Raw genomic sequence first — 22,969 nt, forward strand, 5'->3', positions numbered from 1 at the left:
CAATCCCCGAGGACTGAAGGGTTTTGACCAATGGGAGTTTGCTGCGTCACCAGCTCCGCCCCGCGGGCCCACCGAGCCGGACCTATTTTTTGTGGCGGAGGGAGGTAGTTGGCCTTTGAGAGGCAGCCAGTACAACTGTGGAAGATCGCTACGGCCACGACGGCGGTGAAGGCGGCGGCCGGGGTTGAGGCGCGGCTTGGCCCCGGGGCTCCGGGGTGATCAGGTCGGGTTGCGAACCGAGAGTGAGAGAAGGGAAGCAGTGAAGGCCTGGGGTTGGCGGGCACTGGAGACCTAGGCCTAGGCTCAGGAGGGACGGATTGGCCGGCTCGGACGGGGCGAGCTCTGGAGAGTGGGAGTGGCGGACGTGGACGGAGGGGGAGGGGGACAAAGAGAGAAACCGACGGACTGACACACAGACACACACGTAGGGTGGGGCGGGTCGGTGTAGGCTGGGAGGAGCGCAGATGGGAGGGGGAGGCAGGGGGGAGGTGGAGCAGGAGAGCACATTGAACTTGGATGGACCCGAAAGCTGGACTGCAGACTGTGGGAGGGGAGGGCGGGAGTAGAAAGGAGATTTCTGGAAGGGGGATGAGGCAGAGAGGAATATGCTTGGAACAGATGGTGCGGGGACAAGTAAGGACTAAGCCTGAATGGCGGGGAGGCAAGAATGGAGGCTGCATGGGGAGAGAGGGCGACACAGGAAGGGAAACTGGATTAGCTGGGAAAAGCCTCGAGCCTGAGGAAGTGGCCTTGGAAGAGAAGCCATAACCTTCAGGATGGGGCTAGCAGGAACGGAGACTGTATTTGCCTTCAAATTGTGACGGAGGGCTCAAGCTAGTAGGAATAGACTTGGAGAGCAGGCTGATTGCATGAAGAGGGAGGGAGCTGAGTTTAGAAGCTATATTAGAAAGGGGAGGAGGGGGACTTCAGACCAGGGGAAACAGACAAAGCACAGGATAAAAGTGAGTGGGGACTTTCTGCATGGAAGGGAGTGGCAGATATAGATAGAACAGCACATGATTGTACTTGCTGTAGGAGGAGGGTGTATAAAGAGAGTAGGGACTGCATCAAGCCCTTTGAGGTTTGGTGGTTGCTGGGTAAAGCATGAAGAGACCCATCTCTTCAGGTGATGGTGGAACCGAAGCTCCTTGGGAGAATTGGAATCTGAGGCAGGAAGTGTCTGGAAGGAATGGATAGGGCACCCAAGTGGGTCGCTTTAGGGTTGTGGGGGAAGGTGAATGCACAGAAGAAACTTTCTAGAGCAGTGGTCTCAGAACCCCTTTATATTTTTAAAAATTATTGAGGATTTCCCCAAAAAGCTCTCAAGTGGATTATATTTATCCATATTTGCCATGATAGAAATTAAAACATTTTAGTTTTATTATGAAAATGTCTCAGGGACCACACTTTGTAAGCCCTGTTTTAGGGAAAGAATGGAAATGAAATAGTATTTGGAAGAGAGGAGTGGGGGATAGAATTTCCTGGAGGCGCTGGAAAGGGATTGGGTCTTTGGGAGCAGTTACAGTTCTATGAGCTTATTTGGCATATATAACAACAGAAGTAAGGATGTGGCTTCTGTTTCTCCTTCCTCCCTCTCCCATAGTTCTGAGCCCAAATGGCAGCTTGAGCAGTTTCTCTGCACCTTTGCCCCTCTGCTTTCTGAACCCTTGGAGTGCTTGGCCTTTGCAACTACCTCCTGGTTACCTAGGGAAATTCTTATTTTATGTTGAGCTGGGAGTTAATCCCTACTCTAACACTAATTCAGTATGACCTTGCACAAAACACCTTCCTGAACTGATTTCTCTTATATAAAATGAGAGAGTTAGAAGAGAGTAGGGGTTCTTAACCTGGAATCTTGTTTGTGGATCAATTTTAGGGGGTTCGTGAACTTGGGGACATTTTTTACCTTTATTTTCACTAAGCTCTGACTGAAATTTAGTATTTCCTTCACTTAAAAACATTATTCTGATAAGTAGTCCATAGGTTTCACCAGATGCCAGAGGGGTCCATGACACAAAAAGGTTAAGAACCTCTGGACTAGAGGATTTCTAAACTACCCGCTAGCCCTGACTCTACAAAAGTTTTATGGGAAAGTTGGGATGGTTGTCAGAGATGATTTGAGACTGGGTGATTGTGAAGAAAGATAGTACATAATGAATGAAATATGGAAGAGGGTGTAAATAAATGTGAGTATAATCACAAGGGCTGTAAGGACAGTGGAACAGTCAGTTATACTATAACATGACATTTGTTAATCAGTCATTTCAGTTGTATCTGACTCTTTGTGACTCCTTTTGGATTTTTTTTTTTTTTTGGCAAAGACACTGGAGTGGTTTGCCATTTCTTTCTCCATATCATTTTACAGATGTGGAACTGATGCAGACAGGGTTAAGTGACCTGCCCAGGACCACACAGTTACAGTATCTGAGGCTAGATTTTCAAAAACTACATCAGTGATACATAAAAAAAGATGAACCAAGTGAAAACAGTAGCATAGTTTTATGCAGGTTAAATGACTAAAAAATAAATATGTGCTACAGTAAATTGTGGTGGCATCCATGGCCTCTGGCTACTATGGCTGGCAAAGTTGATGGCTACAAGCCAGAAGTCAGCCTCAGTGGACTGAAATTCCAGAACTTCGAGATACTTTACCTTGAAAAAGACTTGAAGTTGTCTTGTGGAAGAGGGTGTTGGAAGGGTTACAGGTTGTGATTTATTATAAAGTGATGCTGTTTTCTGCATTCTCACTGTTGATGACAAAATCAAACATGAAAAAATACAAAATTAAAGTTATTCTCAAATTATTCCCTAATACTTCAGTTGTCTTGGAATGTTTCGAAACAAATGTTACAGAACTGACTATTTTTGTTGACATGGTGCCTCCAATGGCAAGAAAGCTGCTAGGATTGTTGTCTCTGAGTGTACAGTCCAGCTCTTCCATAGATCAGACAATAGACATTCCTGGTGAACTTGGTCAGGTTCATCATTGACACTAATTTTCTAGCTCTGATTCCATATATTTTCTAAGTATCTTTCTGATGTTGATTTTCTTGTTCTGAGGGGATTCTCCTACTGGAAGAAGATTACTGTTGAATTTAATCCAACTAGCACTTACTAAGTTCTTACTTAGGCTCTTAGGTATTTCATGTTAATGATGGTTTTCTTTATAAACTCAGGTCAACATAAACCCAGTATCATAGTTCCTCCTCAGAATACTTGGGCCATTGAGCCTCTATATATTTTGAGCTAAGACCCAAACCTAGAACTGTTTTTGGCTTTCTTTAATGTATTTCTCCACATTCATCCCTCTTACTGAGTTCATCTCCTCTCTTGGCTTCTATCATATCTGGTTGGATGGCTTCCATATCCCAATCCCTGACCTCTCTTCTGAGCCCTTGCCCATACCTTTGGCAGCCTGTAAAAGTTGTTCTCCCTTAATTTCTTTCAGGCTAAACATCCCTTTTTCTTTCAACAACCCCTTATTATGGCATGGTTTCAGATTTCCCATACCATCCTAGTTCCCCTTCCCTGAATATGTCTTGGGGTTGGTTGCCAGTAGCTTTTCTAAAATTACATATTCAGACCTAAACACCATTCCAGATGTGAACCACCTAGGGCCACCACTCTCCAGGTCCAGGATACTAGTATTTATGTCTCCAAAGTCTGCATTAGTGTTATTGGTTTCCATGTTGATTTTGGTCATTCAAGGATGTAGAATGGCAGCTATACATGGCTCAGTTCTATGGATGTTATGATGACCTGGAGTTTGTAGGCTTGTAAGACTGATTTTAAGTGTTGAATGTCTTTTCTCTTGGCAGGTGCTTTCCCATCTGTGCCCCTGGGCATCTGATGTACATTGCTTGCAGCCATGCATTCCCTGGTGTTCCTGTGTGCCCGCCAGGTGATTCAGGACCAGGTCTTTGCATGCCAGGCCCTGGCATTCCTGCCCCAGGAGCTATATGCAGTCCTATTCAAGGCAGCCTTCTTAGACAGAAAAACATTGGTGCTGCAGAAGCTGGTACAGATGTGGCCTTTCCCTCTCCTTAGCTTCCAACAGCTACTGCGTGAGAATTCAGATTGCCGCCGGATTCCGCTACAGGAAAGACCAACAAAGGAGAGTGTACAGGCTGTGATCCTGGGGCTCTCCGCACGACTAAGGGAGCCACCCCCCCGCAGGTAACTTGGACCTGGGGAAGTTGAGTTATCGGTTACCCAGCAAAAAAAATCATATAAAACATCTTCCTGGGGCTGAAAGATGAATGACAGAAGCCACTTAGAATATTTTTCTTTTTAAAATGAGTAATTTATTTAAGAATTTAACTTTAATAAAATAACCAAACTTTAAATTACAACTAATCAATTTAATAATTACTTTTCCTGTCTCCTTCCATTGTCTTTGTCCATTTTACCCTTTATTTGTGCATATATTTTTCTTTGCTATAGTTTTCATCATTATACATATTGATCTTCCAGCTCTGCTTTCTTCACTTTGCATTTTTTCATATTTTAAAATTTTTTTTATAGTCCCTATTATATTATCCAGTGCTTGAATTTACCAGAGTTTGCTCAGCTATTACCCAGTTATTGGACAGTAGTGTGATTTTCAGCTTCTCACAATTACAAAAAAATGATTTTGGAAGTATCTTTGAAAAAAAAATTTAGGGGGAGGCTAGGTGGCACAGTGAATAGAGCACCGGCCCTCTAGTCAGGAGGACCTGAGTTCAAATGTGGCCTCAGACACTTGACACAAAAGCTAGCCATGTGACCTTGTGCAAGTCATTTAACCCCAATTACCCTCCAAAAAAAAAGAAAAAACCTTTATATCAGATGTTATTTTTTAAAAATTTATTTGATGGCTTTTATTAAGCACTTGCTATGTGGTAGGCACAGAAGATACAAAAACAGCTCCTGAAAGAGTTTACATTTTGTGTGCATGTGTGTAGGGAAGAAACAGCTTAAAAATGCAAGGTGGCCGTTAAGACTGAGATCTTCTACTTCATAATTATGGCAGTGTTAAAAAAAGGGCAGGATGTGCTAAGGATCACACAGTTTTTAGACAACTTGCATGAACATTATTGGTACTCCCTACCCATGATCTTTGTCTCAAGACTAATGAGTGAGTAAATGCAGGATCTGAACCATAACCATATTGACAGTTTTTTTTGTTTTTTGCTTTTTTTTTTTTTTGGAGAGGGAGGGTAGGGCAATTGGGGTTAAGTGACTTGCCCAAGGTCACATAGCTAGTAAGTGTTAAAGTGTCTGAGATCGGATTTGAACTCAGGTCCTCCTGACTCCAGGTCCCATGCTCTATTCACTGTGCCACCCAGCTGCTCCCAATATTGACAGTTTTTATGAAAACTTGGAGTTAAATGGAAAAAGGCTCATAGGCTTTCCCCAAAGAAGCAAATTAAATGGCAGACTTAGTTTTCTGTGCAGTCATAGGTAATATAAAACATAATTTCAGAATACTTGGTCATCTTGCCTAGCAGTGTTTACAAAGGGTATATGCAAACAGACTGCTATCCTATGAACTGCAGCTGATCAACAGTGACTGTAGTCATTAAAGCAGAGACAAAGTATCAAACTTGAGTAATGAGTTTAAGACTTTATTGGTCATCCTCATGTCAATCATAGCCATGGCTAATGTCAGAATTCCTCCCCTGCTTATTCTGGCTAGCCCATAAAAACAGGTAGAAACTAAATCCAAAATAGAAGTCAAGATAGTTTACAGTTCTTTTCTAAGCTCTCCTTTCCTGTTATGACACAGCTATCATACCATCCCTCTTTCCTATTGCCAAAAGCCCCTTGTCCACAGACCACACCCCTCTCCACTTTCTACAGAATTGCATTATGGTATTATAGTTCTTAGGAGTTGAATCAAACTCCTTAGCATGACTTTTAAGGCCTTATAATGTAGCTCTAATCTGTATTTCCTGCTTTATTTTACATCGTTCATTTTAATGCATTCTAGGTTCCAACCAAACTATCCTAATAGCTACTTTGCAAGTTTCACTTGCTGTTTCTTGCCTCCATGCATTTGCACAGGCTGTCCCCTATGCCGAGAATGAATATCCTCCATATTACTTCAGAATCTTTACCTACTTTCAAGGTTTAGCCCAGTGCCACCTCCTCTATCCACCCTTTCCTGATTTATCCCCCTGAAAGTGTTCTCTCCCTCAGATTTTCCTAAGTACTTTGGATTTTTCTAATTTTTTCTCTTTATCATGGCCAAATTGCATAAGACTTCTATTTGTATATCATCTACACACAGCCCCCCTCTCAGTTACCTTCTCTCCAATACAGTATAAGCTCCTTGATGATAGATTTTGTATTATTTTTAGGTTTGTATCCCCAGTGCCTATTAATAGTTTATTTAATAAATATTTGTTAAGTATATGAAATTTATTATAATGCATTTGAGATCTGCTTCCCTCATTCTAGTGGCCAACTTCCCCCTATTCCTCAGGAGCTATATGGTACCGTATTAGAATTCTGAACTTTGGAGTTAGGAAGACCTGGGTTCAAATCTTGCCTTGGATATTTCTTAGCTGTCCTATCTGCCTCAGTTTCCTTATCTGAAAAATGGAGTAATAATACTACCTGCTTTCCAGGGTTGTGATAAAATGGATATTTGTAAAACACTTGGTTGTAAACCTTAAGGCACCATATAAATGCTATCTTCATCCTCATCATGTTGTTGCTGTTGTCATGTTGCAATGAGAGCTTTTCTTTCAATCATGGTTTGTGTTTTGTACTGTATATTATATTTTATTTAGTTTTTTTTTAACATTCTTTTGGGGGGGGTAGAATTCCAAAAACAAGATAAATTAAGTGGAGGGGGGTAAAAAAACTTCAATTTGCACTCAGATTTCATCAGTTTCTGTGTCTCTGTGGAGGTAGATAGGATTTTTCAACATGTGTCCTTTAGAATTTTCATGGCTCATTATATTGATCAGAGTAGTTAAGTCTTTAGCATTTGATTATTGTTCTCCTGGTTCTGTTCACTTTACTTTGCATCAGTTCCTATAAATCTTTCCAGGTTTTTCTGAAATCATCCCCTTTGTCGTTTCCTACAGCCGTTCTCCAATTGGTGGCATCGCTTCAATTTCTAATTCTTTGCCTCCACAAAAAGAGCTGCTAAATCTTCATAAATATATGTCTGTTTCTTTTTCTTTGATTTCTTTGGGATACAAACCTAGTAATGGTATTGTTAGGTCAAAGGATATGCATAATTTGCCTTTTGGCATAGTTCCAAATTATCTCCAGAATGGTTAAACCAGTTCATTCCAGCAACAGTACATTAGTGTCCCTATTTTTCCACATCACCTCCAGAATTTGTTATTTTAGCCAATGTGATAGATGTGAGGTGGTACCTTGCATTTTTCTAATTGTTAGTGATTTAGAGCATCATTTCATTTGACTATTGATAACATTGCTTTCTTCTGAAAACCGCTTTTTGTATCCTTTGACCATTTATCAACTAAAGAATGGTTCTTATTTTTATAAGTGTAACTCTATTACCTATATTTTGGGGGAATGAAGCCTTTATCAGAGAAATCTTGATCATGTTTTTCCAAGGCCTCTTCATCAAAGTTAAGGAGGGAATGAGAGAGCCATCCTGCAAGCTTCTTTTAGGCCATCAAGGTGTATATATATATATATATACAATAACTATAGCCATTAGTTATTATAACAAATGCCATGAAAATAATTGCAGCTGATGTGCCACCATCAGTTTCTGAGAAACTGTAAAAAGAGAAAAGTAAAAAAATTCCATAAAGGGGCTTTCTACTGGCCACCTTGATATTAAAACACTAATTTTTTTTTTTTACTTTTGGAGGGCAATTGGGGTTAAGTGACTTGCCCAAAGTCACACGGCTAGTAAGTGTGCCAAGTGTCTGAGGCCAGATTTGAACTCAGGTCCTCCTGACTCCAGGACCAGTGATTTATTCACTGCGCCACCTAGCCACCCCAACACTAATCTTTATATAGTCTTCTAGTCTATCCAGCTTCTTTATGAAGCTATTGAGCATGTGAATATTGATCTGGGAGATTGTCTTTACCATAAGTGCTTTTAGACTGACCTAGGACCCAGGAATTTGACCCAAATGTTTTTCCATTTCACGAGTTACAGGGATAGCAAGATCCTCCCTCTAGACGTTAAGGAAATAATTAAACTACAGTGATGGTTTCAAGCACAATCAAGGCCAGTTATTTTTTTGTTTCCCTATGTACCTAAGAAAAGTCTGTTGGAATGTCTGTACCATTCCCTTCATAACTTTTTCTTTCCTGACTGTACTACAAATCCTATTGATTTTTTTCACCACAGTAAATCAAGTACACATTGGATGAACTGTACCTTTTGGGTAGTGTAAATTATGTAGTAGTGGTTTCTAGGATGGAAACTGTTCTCTCTTTTCTTTTAGAAAGTTGCAGTTGCAGTTGTTGGACATGACAGGAATTTTGGATTCTGGCTATGAGGAAGACCTCACAACCATGACCATGTGGTCCCGAACCGTGTCTGTGATCCAAACCTGCATCATGGGTCAGCTAAATAAATCTTTAAGACAGAGACGTCGGCGGGCCAAGCGCAGAAAGGCAGTACCACCAATTTATACTCCTACCCCTATAGAGGTTCGAGTAGATCTCCGGGTAACCCACAGCTCCTATGGGTTTCTAAAGGATACATTACAAACAAGTGCTTTTAGCCCTCTGCGCCTTTGTTGTCGAGATTTCCGGGCTGAAGAACTCCCTCTGAACAGCACTGTAGATATGTTGGAGTTACTGGATCCCATGCACTTGCGCCGAGTTGACCTGTGCTTCAATAGCCTGGAGTTATCTGGCCTTTGTGAACTCATGGCTTCTGTTGTGAAGTTCACCAACTTGCTGAGCCTAAAACTACAGTACAGCTACGTGGACCTATGGCAGCTCTCAACTGAGGCAGAAGACAGCTTCCGTTTATTTATCGCTGAGCTTAATAAGTTGAACCGCCTCAAAGAGCTTAATATGGGTTCCTCTTGCCTTTCTGGTCGGCTTTGTCAACTGCTCAGGTAAGTGGGCCTGGGAGTCCCCTTCATACTGCTTCTGTTTTCTGTTTGTACTCACTTGTACTCATAGCAGTTGTCAGTGAGTGGCTTCTTCTAGCACAGGCTGATTTCAACCAGCTCAGTTCTTGGTTGCTTCCATGAGAAAATGTTCCAAGATTCTTTCATTATAACCATTTAGGTTGCTAGAAATCTGTTTTGACAACAAAGTAACCTTGTCTGTCTTCCTATTCTTATCTTCTTACATGCCAATTCTTTATTCTGGTAAAATTAATGATCATCAAAGAGAGAACTTTATAACATAAGGATTTTTATCCTTATTAACCTGTTTTTTTCCTGTGTTCTTCTCCCCCCCACCCCCACCCCCCACCCCGATTCCTTCAGTGACCCTGTGGTAAGAACCTGTATCTCCCAGCAGTGTGGCAAAGCTGTTTAGCAGAACCACCATCAATATATATCTTGTCCCTCTGGTGGTATGAGTGAATCTCTGGGTTTTTTATGTCAAATAATACCATATCTTTGTCTCTTTGCAGCAGCCTACAGGGTCCTCTGGAAAGCCTGGAACTGGCCTTCTGCTATCTCCTCCCCACAGACTTGAGGTATTTGGCCCAAAGCCCACATGCCACCCACCTTAAGAAGTTGGACCTCAGTGGCAATAACCTTTCAGGTGCCCTCCTGGGCCCCTTTCAGGCTGTGCTGAAGGCAGTCTCCACCTCTTTGAAGCTCCTGAACGTGACCGAATGTGAGCTCATGGACACTCATCTTATTTCCACCTTACCAAGCCTGTGCCGCTGTGTCCATCTCCACTACCTTGGTCTCTATGGCAATCCCCTCTCTACCTCTGGACTCAAAACCCTATTGCTTCGGTCAGAGGTACTGCCTGAGCTCCAACTGGTGGTATATCCATTTCCTGTGGACTGCTATGAGATTTTGCCATGGCCACCCCCTGCTGCTATCCTCCTGGATGAGGAGAAGTTTGCCCATGTTCAGGCTGAATTACGCCAGATGTTAATATCAGCTGACCGAGCTAATGTGCTGTGGACCACTGATGTCTATGGTCCTAACATGCCTGACTACTTTAGCTTATAACTGGTGGGCTGCCTACCAGGGATGGAGAGGACCTCATAGTTACGCATTCTTCCTGGACTTGAGAGGAGATTGCCGGTAGCTCCTGTGCTGTCTCTTAATGGGGCGCACAAGGAGTCTTGAGGCCTTCTCTCCTGCTGCTTGTCATCCTTAAATACTAGTTTATCTAGCAGAAGCCTGGAGCTAACTTTATAGCTTGGGGATGGGAGGGATTGGGAAGGTATGTCTGTTGGAGTAATATTTATGAGAATCCATCACATTTATGAGAACCTAGGAAAGCTAGGTTACCTTCTAGTGTATGATATATCAAAAAATGGGTCAGAGGGACTTATAGGGTCCTGTCAATGACAGCAGATAAACCAGGCCAGGTGTTCAGAAAAGGTTGTCCTTACATGTGTCTGGTTTTTTCTCTATATCAATCCCAAGGGGGTGGAGAGAGTCTTCATATTTCTCTCACTTTATAAGGCTTATTCTTATGTCCTCAGGACACACTGGAGTGATTTAGCCCAGAGGAGCACTTAAAGTCTTATTATTGTGCTCAGTTGATGGTTGAGTATACTAAGGAGACTTAGGAGTTTTCCCTGACCAGTATGAAATGCTGGTGTTGGGGTTTGATTTCAGAGTCCCTAAGGATCTAACTCAAGCCATCCAGTGGGCTCAATATGCTTACTTAGTTCTGACCCATAGTGACTTTTTTTGTGGATAAATGACTAATATAAGCAAGTAGCATGAACTTTCTCGTCTTTGCCCATTAAATTCTGTGGTTGAACATTTGGGTGTTTGGGGATATTTGAATTGACCAATCAAATCATGAGTGTAGACACAGAGTAGAAGTCTCTTTGTCTTCTTTTATAGTATTGTCTTTAGATTGAGTGAGGTCCTCCTACATTATTTGATGTCTTCTTTTTGATATATATTTCCTATTGTATCTTCCAGGGATTGTGTAGGAGCTAGAAAGTTATCCAGATGGGCTCCCTATTGTCTTTTCCCAGGTTATTGTTTGAGTTCTTGTTCATTTTAGGGGAGAGTGTCTAAGTGGTCCATATTTAAGATTGGTTCCCCATGGGGGGAACTTAAATAGCACAGGAACTGGATGAGAGTCCCCCTTCTTGACTGAAGTTATCCTTAAATGCGTGCCCCCTTTTCATTTAAGAGGGGTTCTGTTCTACCAAGGAGGAATAGGGGGCCACTATAGTGAAGGTCAGGATCTCTGGTTTCTTTGTATTCTTTATATAACATCCTTTGATGCATTATGTACCACAGCATTATACCTTTTCAAATTGCAAAGCTTAATTCCAGTAAAATCCAAACAAATTTCTTCTTGTTTGGACTTGATTCTGCGGAGCCAGTAGCTTGGTCACTGTTTGGTACAGATCCAGAAGCCTTTGTTTCGATGGAAGTGTTCCTTTGGTTGCTATAGGGAGTGTCCCATTTCTTGAAGGATCATTAATGCTTGACAAGTAAAGTTAGATAAGACCTGCATCTCCTGCTGTTCTTTTAAGGGGTGTACTTAATATTGCTTATGCCTTCTGCGTTTGTCTACGTGTTGGATACCCCTTGCCAATTATAGCAGATTCCCTGAGTGAAAGTAAGTAATAAAAATAAGCCAGCTTGGATTTTATATCCAGAAAGCAGTTCAGTGATTAACAATAAAAATATATTTATACATACATATACACCTTGTCTTATTCTAGCATGGTTCATATTTCATGTAGTTCCTTTTTTAATCTCAAAAGCATACTTTTTAACTCTAGACAAGTGAGAAATCTTCAATGATTTTAGAGCCAAATTAGTCTCCAAGTTACTCCACTTCTAATATAACAGTACACAGTCCACATAAGTAGCAGATATATCATTCAGCAGAATATTTTCTTGTACTTTAAACTCTCACCTTGCATATAAAACTATTTTCACATATCTTTGGACACATGTACACATTTAAAATTTACTTGAGTAATAGATTATTTTTCAAGGAATTCAAACTACTAATTTTCCTGAAGGGATGAATCACAAATGACTATAGCTGGTTCCTATGCACAGTTGTTTTTAATTCTTCCAGGTGCTTAAAGTTCTCTCAGTACCTGGGAAATGAATTCAGACATTATCAGGAAGTGCATACTTCTTCAGTTAAAAAGTTAAATAACTAATTTTCCTAACTGTTGCTCTTTCATACAGCTAGGTATTATGGGCGAATTTCTATCATGTCCTTTTTCATCTGTTTACTTCTTTTGTGCTGGGGTTAATTCCTGAACTAAAGGTCATAGGCGCTAACATTCTTAAGATTATCTTTACCCTCATAATCTATAACTGGTATGGCATATATAATCCTGCTGTTCATTTTTAATATTTTTAGTTGGCATTGTTTTTCTGATTCTAAATGTCTTAATCTCTTTGAAGCTTAATTTCAGGGAAACTGACATGAATGATTCTGCTAGAACTAAGAGCCTCTGTTATCCAAGGAGTAGACCCAGGATAGGGGTTCTTAACATCTTGTCATGGACCCTCTTGGTACTGATGAAGCTAGTTGATCCTTTGCAGAGTAATGTTTTTAAATGCAGAGTAAAATACATAGGATTACAAAGGAAACTAATCATGTTGAAATTCTCTTTTTAAATTTTTAAAAACAAGTTTTATGGATTCCCAGGTTAAGATCTAGATTAAAGGGGACATTGTACCAACTTGTACCATGGTTTAGTTACAGAGGATAGGGGTAACAAAGTGTCTGCTATTGTAACCCAGGAAATCATGTGCCCAAATTCATTATGCTTTTTGTTTGGGTTGGGTTTTTTTTGGTGAGGCAATTGGGGTTAAGTGACTTGCCCAGGGTCACACAGCTAGTGTCAAGTATCTGCTCAGAAGTCAGATTTGAACTCAGGTCATCCTGACTTCAGGACTGGTGTTCTATTCACTGTATACCTAGCTGCCCCCAATTGTAGTTTTTCTACTCCAGGTGATCCATACTTTTTTTTAAAGCAATCGGGGTTAAGTAACTTGCTCAAGGTTACACGGCCAGTTATTTCTGGGTGTGGTGTTAAGTATCTGAGCCCGGATTCAATCCCCAGGTCATCCCGACACTGGGGCCAGTGCTCCTATTCGCTGAGCCACCTGGCCACCCCTGATTCATACCTTTTTGATAGATTTAGTTGAGTTAGACATCTGTGTCATAATGCAGGGTTGTTATGGGAGCTTTGAATTTTCTTGGGAATCTACATAGAAGGAATTTTTTTATACTAACAGTAGCATGGACTTTAACACAGGAGTTATTTATAATTTTTAGAAGATGGTAGCTCAAACTTATGAAAAGGCAAATCAATAGGAACGGTCAGTCCTTCATACCTCTCTTGAAATATGTAACCTATGAATAGGCTAAGAACAGAGTCGCAACTACCTTTTGGACTAAGGGGTCAAACATAAAATTTATAGTGGGAACCTTAGAAATTGTTTAGTCCACGGATGGGGAACCTGTGGCCTCAAGACCACATGAGGCCTCAAGTGTTGTGACCCTTTGACTGAATTCAAATTTCACAAAACAGATCCCTTTAATAAAAGGATTTGTTCTATAAAACTTGAGACTCAGTCAAAAAGGCAACATCCCTCTTGGCGGCTAGGTGAAGCAGTGAGTAAAGCGCTGGCCCTGGAGTCGGGAGGACCCGAGTTCGGTTCCAGCCTGAGACACTTAACACCCACACAAAAATACTAGCTGTGTAACCTTGGGCAAGTTACTTAACCCTATTTGCCCTCCAAAAGGCAAAAAACAAAACAAAAAGGCAACATCCAAGGACCCAGAAGGCCACATGTGGCCTCAAGGCCATAGGTTCCCCACCCCAGGTCTAGTCCCAACCTCCTGATATTCAACAAACTAAAATCCAGAGAAGTTGCAGAACTGGAGATTCAAACCTTTATTTTCTGATCCCCAATTCATACATTTCCTGTGATAGTATGCAGTCTATTTTTCCTATTGAGACATGATTGAGATTTTTATCTCTTGGATATAGCTCTTGGTGTAGCTCTAAGTTCTTGAAATGAGTATGTGACTGTTATAGAGCATTATTAATACAATTGCTGGGGATTTAGAGTAGGGTTTGGTGGGAAAGGTAATCATGCTCACTGGATAAGAGGCTGCAACCTGAATCCTAGTGACAGTAAAGGGTTTCTTAGGTTTTTTGCTTTCTTTTAAATGAAGGGACTCCTCCTGGGAAGTAAATGGGGATAAAGAACTGCTATTTTCACTTCATAGGGGAAGTGAAAGGGACTAGACATTAATTTTCTGTTTTTTTGAAGATTTCAGGGAAGGTAGCAAGGCAAAAAGTAGTGTGGGGTATCTAGCCTAGATAAAACCCACAATGAGAAATGAAAATGTTGGAAACAAATATAATCAGAATACTTAAAATCAACTTGGATATAAAAAAGAAATGGTAGTCATTGGTCAGGACACAATTGAAAAAATTCTGCTCTGCAGGGAAGAATATCAAAGCATCAAGAGCATGATGGAGGAAATGCTATAAAGGCTGGAGCAAAACTCACTTGATAAATGATGAAGGACAAGAGAGATCACATATATGTCTTTAAAGAAATGAAAGAAGACAAGAATTTTTTAAAAGGAGAAAGGAGAAATTCAAGAAATTTTACTGGGTGGTTCTAGATCTTTAGCAATAAGGACTAGGATGCTAGGGGATCAAATCTTGCATTGAGAATATAAAAAATAATTTAGAGGTTAATAAAAGCCAGGTCCAGTACTCGGGACAAGTATTTCCAAGATTTAAGTAAGGCTTAAATGGACCTTGAACTTTTTGTTCCAAGTTTCTAGGTTCTGACTGGACTTGGCTTAGGATCATCTATGCCACAAATGTAGAATCAGAGTAAGTATAGAAAGTTAACCTTGAGATGGTTTGTTGTTTTTTGGGGGTTTTTCTTTTTTTTTGCTTTTTGGAGGGCAATTGGGGTTAAGTGACTTGCCCAAGGTCACACGGCTAGTTTTTGTGTTAAGAGTCTGAGGCCGGATTTGAACTCAGGTCCTCCTGACTCCAGGGCTGGTGCTTTGTTCTCTGTGCCACATAGCCCCCCCCCCCCCCCCTTGAGATAGTTTTTAGAGAATTGAGAAAATTTTTCTTTACTTGAAACAAAACCAGCTATAGAAATTGATAGAATTCGTTAGCTCCCATTTAAGAAGAACCCTCACCAAAAGACTCCATGGCATGTAGGGGTGAAATTCCCAAATTCGGATAAAGGGAGATTTCTCCAAGCAATGACAAAAAGTATATACATTCACGTCTTAAGTGAAGTTTAAAGCTGTAATTACAGGAAGCTTTAGTGCTTTAGCAATACATTTTAAACTTTTGGCACACCCTATATAAAAGTTTCCATTAGTTTACAACTTCTAATTTTGTATAGATATTGTTATGAGATGAAAGGAAAGGCCTCCAAACCTTATAAAACCAAAACATAGGGTAAGATCTGAGAGTAAATTGAGTGTCAAAGAGCTAAATATTCTTTCTGAAGTCAGAAGAACATTCAGTAATTAATAAGTCATATAGAAATCATTATGAGAAGCCCATATTCATTCACACGGATCTCTGAAATGTGTTGGGGCAACATCAACACATTTAAAAGTATAACATGTTAAATTATTAAGGCCAGAGAGGCTCTTTATATTCAATTACTAGATTAGAAAATAGGTTAAGGTACACAAGCTCACATAAGATAAAATCAAGTATGAGCAGTATAGTGTTTAATATTAAGGATTTATTTTTAAAAGGGAGATATCAGTTAATTATTTTGTGAACTTAAGACAATGACACGAAGGATGTGGAGAAGGAACAAGTGAAAATACAGCCCTAGTCTCCAATAGAAAATGAACCTAAGGCCATATAAATGTGCACAGCTGCTAAAGAGTACGGTAAGTAAGGCAGTTTGGTTTAGACAGGCATAAGGAGTAGTTGTAAAGGAGATAGACTCCTGATTGTAAAAGCCCTCCCTCCATGCACTTCATTTCTAATTTTCAACAGGAGTAGATTTTTTAAAGGATAGAAGATGTGTCAAATGTAGTTACAATAGTAAATATAAGCAGACTAAAATTCTGTGGAAATTATATAGCCTGGTTAAAAATTAAATGTCAGTAACATGTTTTCATGAAACATTTTAAAATGGAACAGATAATAGTAACTCATTTCCCTAGTGTTTTAAGACTTAAGCGGGGCGGCTAGGTGGCGCAGTGAATAGAGCACTGGCCCTGGAGTCAGGAGGACCTGAGTTCAAATCCGGCCTCAGACACTTAACACAAAAACTAGCCTCGTGACCCTGGGCAACTCACTTAACCCCAATTGCCCTGCCTTCCCCCCTCCAAAAAAAAGAAAGACTTAAAGGGCTTTTCCTTCACAACAACTCCATTTTACAGATGAATACATTGAAGCCCAGAGAGTTTAAGTAACTAAGAGTGCTCAGAGTCACATTAGTAAGTGTTCTGACACTTTTATATATTTACATATAGAGTTGTTTATGTGATTTGAACTCCTGACTCCAAGGGCAGTGTACTTTTCATATCATACCACTTTCTAAAAATCTAGATGCTACTATAAGAAAAGCAGGACTGTCTGTTAAAGTAACATTTTTTTCTGACTTGAATTCTGTTTTGAGAGAGGTGAGAATGTTTATGTGAAAGGCATAATGAATAACAAAAGTGGAATGAGAGTGAATGGGTGCTCCTCAGTAATATACTATGTGGGAGAAAAAGTAACACCACCACAAGAACAGAGCTAATATTTATGGAGTCTTTCATCATCAGAAGATGACTCACCAAATCAGAGAAATCACATACCTAACAATGTAAAGAAAACACTATTGTGCCTCTTCAGTACTGGATCTGTAATTCACCACCCTATTTTATAGGTGAAACTGAGAAAAAAAAATAAAACTTTAAAATATCAGGTATTACTATATAGCTATAATGTCAGAAGTTAAATAAAAAAGGACAGACACATAATTATACCTAGGTTAACCCAGCAAGACAAAAAAAAAGTTGAAGGGATCAATTATGGAGAAAATTTCTGGGAATTATGAGAGAATCATGTCTGCTGTCTTGCAGAGAAGGACCTTGTAGTTTTTTAAACCAACCAAAGAACAAATAGTACCAATCACAGTTTTTTCCTAAACATGTCAGTATCACTACTCGATTTTTTTTTAAGCAATTGGGGTTAAGTAACTTGCTCCAGGTTACACGGCCAGTTATTTTGTGTGGATGCTAAGCATCTAAGGCCAGAACCGATCCCAAGACTCCCAACTCCGGGGCTGGCGCTCTTACTGCGCCACCTGGCCGCCCCTCGATTTTTTTTTTGAGGCAAGATATAATTTTGATCTTTTAACAGGCTGCATGAAATAATGGATGACCTGCCTCTGAGCTAAGAAGTTCAGGGTTCAAGTTTTTTACATATATGGTGTTTGACCTTGGGCATGTCACTTAACTTTTCAGTGTTTTAGCCAACTCTCTAAGACTGAGTTACAGTGAAAGTGCTAACCTGTTATTGGGAATAGTTTCTTCACTAGGGAATACTGGTGAAATTAGAGGTCCAGTTCTTATCCCTATGATTTTAATCTCAAAATAAAACAAAAGCCAAACTCAACATCAAATTATTTACCATGATGAAATAAGGTTTATCCAAACTTCAGAGAGATGTTCTTAATTCAAAGTGTAAGGAATGAGACAATATCACTTTACGTTTGTAATTCTCCTGATATTGAACCAGCCCTGCATTCGTGGTATAAATCCCACCTGGTCATAGTGTATGACCTTTGTAATATATTGTTGCAGTCTTTGTACTAGTATTTTATTTAAAATTTTTGTGTCACTATTCAAATATTAATAGAAAAGCCATTCCCATTAAAAACTGGAAGCAGATGCCTACTAGATGTTACTGTGTGACAAAGTAGTAGAAAAAAATATAAAAGAAATTGGAAGGACAAACATTGAAAAGAAAAAGACATTACTGATATCATAAACCTAGAAAAGCTAAGGGATTTTACTAGTGACCAATTAGCAAATTAACAAGTTATAGGATAAAATGTACAAAAATTAATCATGGCAAAAATAATAGAATAATCAATGACCCCATTTAGAATACTAACATTAAATATATGAATATTCACAATGATGAAAAATGAAAAATATATATAGGAAACTAAAGCAATGACAAAGGAAGACTTGAAAAATATTAGCAATCTTCCTTGTCTGGGGGGTTGGGGAGGTGGGGGGAATGATGCAACTAACTCAGTTGATTTGAAGACTTGTGTTGAGGCAGATTTAAACCTATAAGGAAAAACTCAACAAGTAGAATTGTTCTGTAGTAGAGGGGATTATCTGGGGAGGTAGTGAGTTTATCAGTGCTGGAAGTTTTCAGGCTTGATGGTCACAATTGGGCATGTTCTGTTTAGGCATGGTTAGATTAGATAGTCTCCAAAGTTCCTTCTGACTCTATAATACTAGAGTATTTCTACCAACTTTAGGAAAATTATAAAAAATTATGAAAAGGGTAGGATGGTGAGAAAAAAGTGTTGCTGGCCTCACAAATGGATTATTCTTTCTAAAGTGCGAGGTGGCAGTGCCCAGCAAGAATTATAACTTGGCCATGTGACCCAGTGATTCTAATCATGGGAATATCCCCACCAAGGAAATAACTTTAAAAGAAAAAAAAACTTTGTTTAAAGCTTTATTATTTGTAATAGTGGGAAAACTGGAAATAGTCTAAATGTCCAACTACTGGATCCCACCTGGATGCATTGGGGTTAGGGTCAGGAAGAATATGGCACACCAACATGAAGGTGACTCCATGCAATATAACAATTACTAAGAATATGTGGAAGTAAGAAAAGTACAAAATGGAGTAATGCCGTACGAAAAAATCAGAACTGAAGTGCCATGTTTTTTTTTTTTAATGTGTTGGTCAAATACCACATCCATGTAAGGAGTATATAGTATATGTTCAAGTATGTGTAGATAACAATGTTAATGTAGAGAATTCTAAGGATCAGAAGGGGAGATGAAGTTGATAATTTGCCATTGCTATGTGCATGTTTAAATATACTTTTGGTTGTAAAATTGAATAGACATCAAATAAAATTTTTGGAAAAAAAAATCCTCTGATTCTTGAGCCCTTTAAGGAGGGCACTTTTAACTATTTTATTGGGTTTGTCAGTTCTAGAATTATGTAGAAGCCATGTCATGACTGAATCTTGAACACCCAGCATTCCAAAAGTGCCCCCTTTGGTAAAGGGAATTAATCCCATTAGTGCTTAAGGTGCTGGAAATACAGAGGGTCTATAGGTAAGGAGTTAGACTTTTGCTTTGTCGTCTTCTATGTTGAAGATCTTTAGATGCTGACTATAATAGATAATAGGGGGTTCCCCAATCAATTTGATGCAGAACTTTTGTCCGTACTTCTTACAGAGGTTGTAGATATGCCCATAGATTCCTTGATAGGAGCACAACAGACAATTGCCAGTGACTGGGGCTATTCTAGGATGAATTGGTTGACCCTAAGGATGATCTCTTTAGAAGGAAATTGCTCAACTTACTCCTTTTTCCTGTGCTATCACAAAAGAAAGAATGGAGAAAAAAGGTGACAACATCCTATGGGAACCAGTAGTTGTCTGCTGTCACATAGAATCAAAGAATTCATTAGAAGGATACATAGACAGCTGTAATAATTTTACTGAAAAACCATCTTCCAAGCAATGTATTAATATTTATATAGCACTTTAAGGTTTTCAAAGCTCTTTTCATCTCATTTGATCCTCAGTTCCTATTATCACCATTTTATAGATAGCAGTTGTAATCACTGAGGGGCACTTCATATATGTATTGCTCTAAGATTTTGTCCACATAAATATGAATCTCTCCTATGTTTGTTACAGTCTTTGATTGTGTTTTTAATCTCTATATCCTAGTCAGGTTAATCTTTTTGAGGGTTAAACATTTTGGAAAACTGAAGACTTCCCAAGAGCCTCTTATAAGGACTGCTTCTTGGGAAAGAGAGAAGGAAGGAAATATTGGGGAATGGAGATGATATAAAAATAAGACAGCCATTTTTTAATTTAAAATTTTTTTAAAAAAAGAAGATGGTGTCTAAGAATGGGATTTGGGTTTTTCAACTACACCTTAAAATACAGGAATGATAGTGTTCCTAGTTAGGTGAAAAGAATGTACTTTTTTTTGGTGTGTTGTCAATCTAACCAAAAAGGCTTTCAACTGAAAAATAAAGGGGGGAAGGAAAGAAGTTAGGTACTTCTGGCTTCTGTGGGAGAAAAGAGATCTTGAGCAGAATAAGAAGGAAGTCATGTAGATGTCTTGGAGGAAGTTTAGGCAAGCAAAAAGTTTTATTTGGGGAAGAGAAACTTGGCAAACTTTGGGGAAAACTGAGAAAAATTGAAAAACAACAATCTTGGGTCAGAAGCTGGTCCAAATTTTACTTTGGGGTTATAAGAAACAAGATCAAGAACAATTAAGAAAGATATAAAAAGTTTGAATAAGGATTAAGGAGAAAAACTGGAGATGCACTGAAGATTATGAAAAAAGTTAAAGGCAAGGTAAATAAGATAAATTAGAAGCAGAAGATTAGTAAATTGATAGTCAATTGGTAAGTAGGGCAAATGGTTTTAGCTTTTAAAAATTAATAGAATGTAAAAAGTTTTAGCTAGGTATTTAATATTGAAGTGTAAATACCCACAAATAATTTCAAGAAGGGATAAAAATTTCAAGCATTGTGGATAATAGGGCAAATTGTGTAGTGACTTGCATGGAATATGTTTGTACTTCTGCTACAGTTAAATGTGTGCTGTTCATACCTCCTTCCCAGAGATGGGTGAAGGTACTAGAGGGATACCTCTTTATACTCCTTGTTGTTTGGGAGGATGAAGAATTCCCAAAAGAAACAGGAGCAAGGCTCAAAGGGAGGATCCGAAGGGTTCCAAGTGGAGACTTGAGCCTCGTCAGAAGGATAAAGAATAGAAGAATGTTACAGAAGTGAAAAGGGAAGAAAGGAGGACCTTTATGGATAATTAGAGATTAAAACCAGATTTAACTTGGGGCTCTTCCTAAAGACAGAGCTGGATTCTTTTGTTTTGTTTTGTTTTGTAGAGGTTGGGAAGGTAGGGCAATTGGGGGTTAAGTGACTTGCCCAAGTCCTGGCTAGTTTTTTGTGTTGTTTGAGGCCAGATTTGAACTTATGTCCTCCTGACTCCAGGGCTGGTGCTCTATTCACTGCACCACCTAGCCACTCCAGAGCTGGATTCTTTGAGGAAAAAGAAACTAATTGTTCTTCTAAGAATAATATAGATAGGAGTTCATCCAGTAAGGGGCAGAAAAGAGAAATATTAATTGGTGATTCTTTGCTTGATGATACTGAGAGAGATGATTTGATAACAATAATAGAGATGCCCACTTTCTTTCTGGAGCATGTATCCAAGACATAACAAAGAACTTCTAAGACTTATCAAAATGGGTAACAACTATGTACTTAAAAAAATTATTTATGGGGTGGCTAGGTGGCCTCTAAAAAAGCAAAAAAAATTATTTATTTTTAGTTAAGAACATTCAGTTCCACAAGATTTTGAGTTTAAAATTTTCTCCCCTCTTCCCTCCCCAAGACAACGTGCAATCTGATATAGACTCTATATATACATTCACATTCAATATATTATCACATTAGTCATGTTGTAAAGAAGAATTATAACTAATGGAATGAATCATGAGAAAGAAGAAATAAAACAAAGGAGAGAGCACAAATAGTATACTTCGATGTGCATTCAGACTCCATAATTCTTTTTCTGGATGTGAATAGCATTTTCCATCATGAGCCTTTTGGAGTTGTCTTAGAACCTTGCATTGATAAGAATACTTCTGATGATGATTCATGTAGCTACAATGTCAATTCAAGAAGGAACCAAAAAGTATTGCCAGTGATTTGGAAATCTTAGTCAAGAACATGAATACCTTAAGAGTGTTACTGAATGCCATAATGGATTGTATTTTCCTCACTTTTGCCCTTTGAAAGCAACACACACGCATGCACACACACATACACACACTAATTTAGGAAGTGAACATTTATGGTGGTATCTAACTAGCTGTGTGACCTTGGGCAAGTCACTTAACCCCAATTACTTTTGTTCTCTCCCCCCCCCCCAAAAAAAAAGGTGGTGTATAAGAATGGAATTTGGATTTCTGGATTACAATTTAGAATTGACACATTCCTGGCCAGAGATGAAGTACACCTATCAAGTTGCTAAGAATATATTTACTAAATAAGATCACATAAATTATAGGCATTTCTGGAACATCAAGAAGAGAAATTCCATTTAACTATAGAATTTGTAAAATACATGGAAACTCCCTACCTAGATACAACTACAAAACACTAAATACAGACCTGTGTATTTGAAGAAATATTAATTTCTCATGGATAAGGCAAATAAATATAATAATGACTATTGCCTAAATTATTTCCTTATTCAGTGCCATATTGAGAAACAGAAAAAAATAATGAAAGTCATCTGGAGGAGTAAAAGGTCAAGAATCTCAAGTGAAATTATGAAAAAAAATGGTGGAAAGGAAAGAGGTCTAGCAGTAATTGAAACTATTTGGTACTGCCTAAAAATATAGGTTGATTGGTAGAACAGTTTAAGTACTAAACAAATGGAAACAAATGAACCTAGTAGTCTAGTGTTTGATAAATTCAAGGATCCCAGCTACAAAGGTGAAGGCTCACAGTTTGAGAAAAACTGCTAAGAAAATTGATCAACAGTCTACAAAAATTTGGCTTATTTACCAATACTTTACACTGTACACCAAG

At 39.0% G+C, this 22,969-nt stretch overlaps 1 protein-coding gene across 1 annotated transcript; it reads left to right on the forward strand.

Moving 5' to 3' along the window:
• The first annotated feature begins 68 nt into the window (after window positions 1–68).
• LOC138171431 (leucine-rich repeat-containing protein 14-like) lies at window positions 69–18,021 on the forward strand. The gene is made up of 4 exons (XM_069100934.1): window positions 69–223; window positions 3,819–4,176; window positions 8,427–9,050; window positions 9,578–18,021. The coding sequence occupies exons 2-4, from the start codon at window positions 3,869–3,871 to the stop codon at window positions 10,131–10,133; spliced, it is 1,488 nt and encodes a 495-aa protein (XP_068957035.1). The 5' UTR covers window positions 69–223; window positions 3,819–3,868; the 3' UTR covers window positions 10,134–18,021.
• Window positions 18,022–22,969: the final 4,948 nt, after the last annotated feature.

Source organism: Petaurus breviceps, unplaced genomic scaffold (assembly GCF_028583685.1).
Source record: "Petaurus breviceps papuanus isolate PSGF00001 unplaced genomic scaffold, PetGlider_PUasm1.0 441, whole genome shotgun sequence".
NCBI lineage: Eukaryota > Metazoa > Chordata > Mammalia > Diprotodontia > Petauridae > Petaurus > Petaurus breviceps.